A 5,947-nucleotide genomic window follows, 5' to 3' on the forward strand; every position below is an offset into this window, starting at 1 on the left:
AAAAGAATATCGCCCATATGGTTTTCACTGCCCTATGCATAGCCAAGAAAACAGTCCTCATGAACTGGAAACATAAAAATAATCTTAATTCTAACCAATATAGAAATAATCTATTAGATTACATTAGTCTTGATACGGCCTCTGCCACCACATCAGATCAATTGCTCTGGGCTCCTTTGATCAGCTCCATCACCTAGTGGGGGTGGAGGGGTCTTAGTTTGGTCCCGCCTTCACTGTTGTGATTGGTGTGGGGGTAGGGACAGGCCTAGGGCGTCGGGGGGTTCCCCGGAGGCATCTTCCTTGGGGGGCTCAACCCGGGGTAGCGGTCATGTCCGGTTAGGGGCTCTGTTGGCTCTCAGGTGACTGTTTCCTCGTGGCTGCGTGCAGCGGGGCTAGGGGAGGGTCTGTGCTGACGGACGTGGGTTACTGACCTGGTAGCCTGGCTGCCCCTGGGTGGGTCCGGGATGGGCTTGAGGTTCTGGGGGCGCTCCGTCTCTGGGCTGGGGCCCTGGCCGGGCCTCGGGGGCTTGGGTCCTGGTTGGTGTGTTGCCGGGGTTGTGGGCGGGTGGGTGCATGGGGGCCCAGCCCTGGCGCAGGGTGCCGCCGGTGCGTCGAGCCACCTGGGGGGCTCTTCAACTGGTGGGGGAGATTGTCACATCTTGCAGGAGCTTTCCTCTTCTCAGGAACTCTCTCTGCAGGAAGGGGAGATACAGGAGAGGTGGAGGAAGATCTCAGCCTGGGTGTCTATTGTCCTATGTAGTGTGGAAGATGAGTGGATGGTGGGGTGGGTGCAGTTTTCTCTGTGGTGGGGTTGGGTGGACTGTCCCGGGTTCTGTGGGGCCGGGAGGCGCTGCTGCACTGGGCCCTGGTCTGGATGGGCCTGGGCCCCCTTTCCCTGGCGGGTCGCGGAGTATGGGGGTGCCTACTGGGGTCAGCGGGGGAGCTGGCCCCAGGGAGGGGTCACTTGCCCCTCCCTTCCTTCCCTCCCCATCTCCAGCTGCCTCCCTCTTCCCGCTCCACCACAACCACCCACACATGCAGGGCCTTGGAGTAGGGGTGTGTCACCAGGGTGCAGAGGAGGCTACCCCCCCCCCCCCCCCCCTGTCCCCTTCTGGCTGCCTCTACCTCAATTTTATCCCACAACTTAGACATTCACATTACTCACTCTCATTACACATACATACATGATCTTGGGGGTGGGCACGCTACACGGACTCCAAAAGACCATCAGGGTGTACACCTCACCCCTGGCGTTGTTGCCCACCCCTCAATTTTAAATACACGTAGACATTGAGGGCTAGCAGGAGGGACTATGCGCTTACCTGCTGCTCTCTGGCAGGTAGCTCCATGCCCTCCTGGGTTTTAAATGCACCTTAGAACACACATGCATCAACACTACAATGAGCGGGTGGAGGGAGGTTTGGAGTCTTCTCCCACCCCCATTCTCTGCGGCCTGCTGGAGCGGGGAGGCTAGGAGGAGGAGTTGGCCGTCCGACTGCGGTCTGGAGTGTGGGGCCTCCCTGCTGCTGCGGAGTCGGGGCGGTCTGCCTCTCCCCACCGCAGGGAAAAGGGTAACACCACCTGGGTCTGGGTGCAGTTCCCCCCTCCAGGGGCAAGGGTACCTAGACCCGGTTCGTAGAGTACGCTTGGGGAGTGTGATCGTGTGTACAGCGTCTCTTCATGTCTGTCTCCACGTTGGTTGAGTGTGGAGTAAGTGCATATGAGAGCATGAGGGTGGGAATGGATGTTTGTGTCTGTGTGTGCCTGTATGTCTGTGTCTATATGTCAGGTTGGGTGTCAGGCGCCACCTCTCCGGGGACATCTCAGGCCCTCCAAGGTTTGGAGGTCTATCTCCACCCACCACCACTTCCCCTGCCAGTGGCGGACTCCCTCAGACATCGGTGCGTTGGTGGTTCTTTGTGTCTGGGGATGGGCATCCAGGTACACACCGGCTCACTCCTTGGTGGCCGCTTATCGGGGCCTGGAGCCTGGGGCTCGCTCGGGCCACTTCGGAGGTGGGGTGCCCCCGGCCTCTCGGCCTGGGGCTCGGTCACTCAGGCGCTGCTGGCTGCCGGCGGAGCTCACGGGCGCGTCACTGCAACCCCCCCTGGCTTCTGCTCCGCGGCTGCTGAGTGAACCCTCATCTGGGACTCTCCTCAGCTCTTTCTGGGACAGTGGCGCGGCTGCCCCTCTGTTGGTCTTCCTTGGTCTCTTGTGTTCTGGAGGCCTCTGGATGTCTGGAGTTTTGATCTCCTCCATACCTGCTTCATGCCCTGGAGGACGGGGCTGTGGCCCCCCCACACCCTCTAGCAGATCATTACATGAAGGAACCTTTTAAAAAAAACAAGCGCGTCCATGCTCACAGGTGTACACACGGGTGATCACACCCACAAACTACACCCTTTTTGGCTCCTACCTCAAACCACACAGTGTTTTCTGTTGATCTTATGTGCTGCACAATAATGTTTAATATTTAGTATTTACTGTCATATTCCCATATATCATTGTGATGTTGTTTATTCTATTACTCTTGTTCTCTTCTGCTTGTTTTCTTTTTTCTTTCTCAACAGGTGATCCAGGTGATCGATAGATGCATTTTCTTTTTCTTTTTTTTTCTGCCCGTTCTGTTTGTTTTTGTTTTTTGCCCTTCTCCCCCGTCCCTCTTCTCAGCTGTTTCTCTTTCCCTCTTTCTTTCTCCCCTTCTTTCCTCCAGTCAAGTCTGTCCCGTATTCAGCAAGTGAAAATAAAATAAACAATAAAAGGTGAATCAAATGGACCATTATGGCAAGGCTGGGATGGTCAATTTGGTAAAGTAAATCCATTGGGCATCTTTCTTTGCCTTTAGACAATAATTCTGATGGCAAAAGAGCCAAACGGGACAGGCAAAAAATAAATAAATAAATAAATAAAATAAGGAAAAATATCTTAGAGCTCATATTTTGCTCCCACACAAAACACAAACAACTTTTAAAAAGCTAAAATACATTTTTTTTATTGTTGTAAGTTGAAGTGTATTTCATTTGGATGCTATCTATCTTAATTTCATCTCTTCGTTCCAGGTTGTCATAATGGATGGACTGATCTGCCCCTTATCATAAATTCTTATCAACATATCAACATATTAGCAAACATTAATCATTATATTTATTTTATGATTTCATAGATGTCTGTCTGACATTTTTTGCAGCTCTCACACACTTTAATATTGTTGTATTTCAGATTCTCCTCTTATTGTAAATAATGTGGTTCCTAAAACGAGGCTGGCGGCTACAATTATTACAGTTCATCGCTGTACTGGGATCACTATGGATGCTTTCACTACTTATTCCACTGAAAAGAGGTAGACGTACTGCCTACATTCTCAGGTATCAATGGCAAGAGTACACCAATATTGATGAGAGCCCAGAGAAAGTTTGCAACTGCTCAGCGATCCTGCAGGGAGAGAAGGAGGCATTGCTGAAAGCAAAATTACTGACCATCACCAAAGACTTCCAGAAGATTATTCAGATCTCTGATGAGTATTATATTAATGCAACCCAAAACTGCAGGTTTGTTGCTCTAAATGGGAGCTTTCTGTAACTCTTTAACTCTTAGTCATGATTTAAATACATGGCCTTCCAAAACAACATTACTTCTTAAAAACTGTGAATTTACAGGAAATTCCAAACAAGCAGGAAATACATAACATTCCCATTAAGCAAGGAAGAAGAGGAGTTTCCGCTAGCTTACTCAATGGTTGTACATCACAAGGTATGTTTTTTCTCTAATTTTGCAGTGGTCAAATTGGGAATTGATAAAATTCATAATGCTTAACATCTTTATTAGATTACATATACAGATATATATATACTGTATATGCAACTTGAATAACAGATTCACCCAATCGGATTAAACTGTTTATTTGTCACACTGGTGATCTTGGTGTTTTATAATTTCATATTATAATGGATATGTCACATTTCTGCTTTAGTTTTGATCATTCATTAAATAACCGTTAAAGCGTTCAATAAACCAACCAGGCAAAAACATTTCTCAAAGAGAACTAAAGTGTTTTATCTTTAGGTGCAGAACTTTGAGCGACTACTGCGAGCTATCTACACACCTCAAAATATTTATTGTGTCCATGTGGACAAAAAAGCACCGGCCTCAGTCTTTATTGCCATCAATGCCATTACTTCCTGTTTCCCAAATGTGTTCATGGTCAGCAAGACTGTGGATGTGGTCTACGCTGGATGGACACGTGTACAGGCTGATCTTAACTGCATGGCTGATCTCTATAACACCAGTACAACATGGAAATACTTCATCAACCTCTGTGGTCAGGATTTCCCTCTAAAAACTAACTTGGAAATTGTGCAAGCTTTGCGTTCACTGAAAGGAGGTAACAGTTTGGAGTCTGAAGAAATGCCTCAAGGAAAGAAGAAGAGGGTGATGAATGTTTACCAAGTAGTTGATGGACAAATCCAGGTACTTCTTTTGGATATTTTTTATAATGTATGATGTAGCTATTATCAATTCTCTTTGCTATTCTAAAAACCTTCAACTCAGACTGACTCCCCATCATGTTAACTTTTCAATTGTCCCAGCCAATAGGAAAAACAAAGGATCCAGCTCCCTTCAATCTCCCTATACTATCAGGAAATGCCTACATTGTGGTCAACCGAGGTTACATTCGCAGTGTGTTGGAAGACAAGCGAATACAGGCCCTCATTGAGTGGGCCAAAGACACCTACAGTCCTGATGAGTTTCTGTGGGCAACAATACAACGAATGCCTGGTGTTCCTGGTTCAACATGGCCCAACCCTAAATTTGACATGACAGACATTAATGCAATTGCACGGATCGTGAAGTGGCAGTGGCACGAGGGGTCAGAGGATTCTCTGCAAGCAGCATACCCAGAATGTAAAGGCCATCATGTCAGATCAATATGTGTGTATGGTGCTGGAGACCTGCAGTGGTTGATTGAACAGCATCACCTTTTTGCCAATAAGTTTGATACAGACAGAGATCCCATTGCTATCTACTGCTTGGAGAAATATCTGAGACACAAGGCACTGACTGAGTTAGTTTAGGTGAAGTGTTAATTATCTATTATAAATGACAATTCTATTAGATACTAAAACTATAAACACATTCTTGGATAGCATTGGATCATAATTGTCATGTGGAGATAGATGTGTTATGAAAGTTGAGGATGTACGTAAAATATTAATTTCATTATAGGTTTTTTTTTAAACTCTGCACGTCTTTTAATGTTTATTAAAAATTTAATTACCATTACCTATGTTTATATTTCAGCAGACAAACGTTACTAATCTAGCATGGCGTGTGAAAGTTTCATAACCCAATGGAAAAACTCCTTGTGGCTTGCATAGATACAAATACGAAATATTATTAGTTTCGAAATATTCTGTAAATTCAATTTTATTTACATGACCTTAAATCACAATAACGGTTGCCAATATTATAGAAACAACCCCAACAATCAGATGACAGCCTAAGAGTGAGCTCATGGCAACATTTTTAACAGGAAGAAACAGCCTTAGGAAGGAGTGGCCAACAGCTACGTCTGATTAGGGTGTGAAAGGAAGGAGACAGAGACAGAGATTGAGAATGAATACCATGTACGCCATAAAGAAAGATGTACAAATAAATAAAAGTGATATGATCTAACCTAACTCTCTAAATAATAGACACAGTAAGAATAACTGTCTTGCATTCATGCATGCATACACACACACACACGCACGCACGCACATATGTTCAGTACTAGCACACTTCCCTGATTTTGGGTGTGCGTGTCAGAGTAATTTCAAACTAAAAGCATTACAAACAACTTCTGTTACAGAACAATACAACTCTGCTACTTTATTCTTACAGTGACATAAGGGGTGACAACACTGTAAACACTTAATATAAATATTGACTGAGGGTTAGGGAGTGCAAC

The 5,947-nt window shown here is 46.0% G+C and overlaps 1 protein-coding gene across 1 annotated transcript; it reads left to right on the forward strand.

Annotated features, from left to right (window-relative positions):
* Positions 1 to 3,240: 3,240 nt before the first annotated feature.
* LOC308404595 (beta-1,3-galactosyl-O-glycosyl-glycoprotein beta-1,6-N-acetylglucosaminyltransferase-like) lies at positions 3,241 to 5,072 on the forward strand (the record flags this gene model as incomplete). Its single annotated transcript, XM_080894731.1, has 4 exons — positions 3,241 to 3,548; positions 3,657 to 3,750; positions 4,063 to 4,467; positions 4,587 to 5,072. The coding sequence occupies 4 exons, from the start codon at positions 3,241 to 3,243 to the stop codon at positions 5,070 to 5,072; spliced, it is 1,293 nt and encodes a 430-aa protein (XP_080750857.1).
* Positions 5,073 to 5,947: the final 875 nt, after the last annotated feature.

Source organism: Rhamphochromis sp. 'chilingali', assembly GCF_963969265.1.
Source record: "Rhamphochromis sp. 'chilingali' genome assembly, chromosome: 10".
Lineage (NCBI taxonomy): Eukaryota > Metazoa > Chordata > Actinopteri > Cichliformes > Cichlidae > Rhamphochromis > Rhamphochromis sp. 'chilingali'.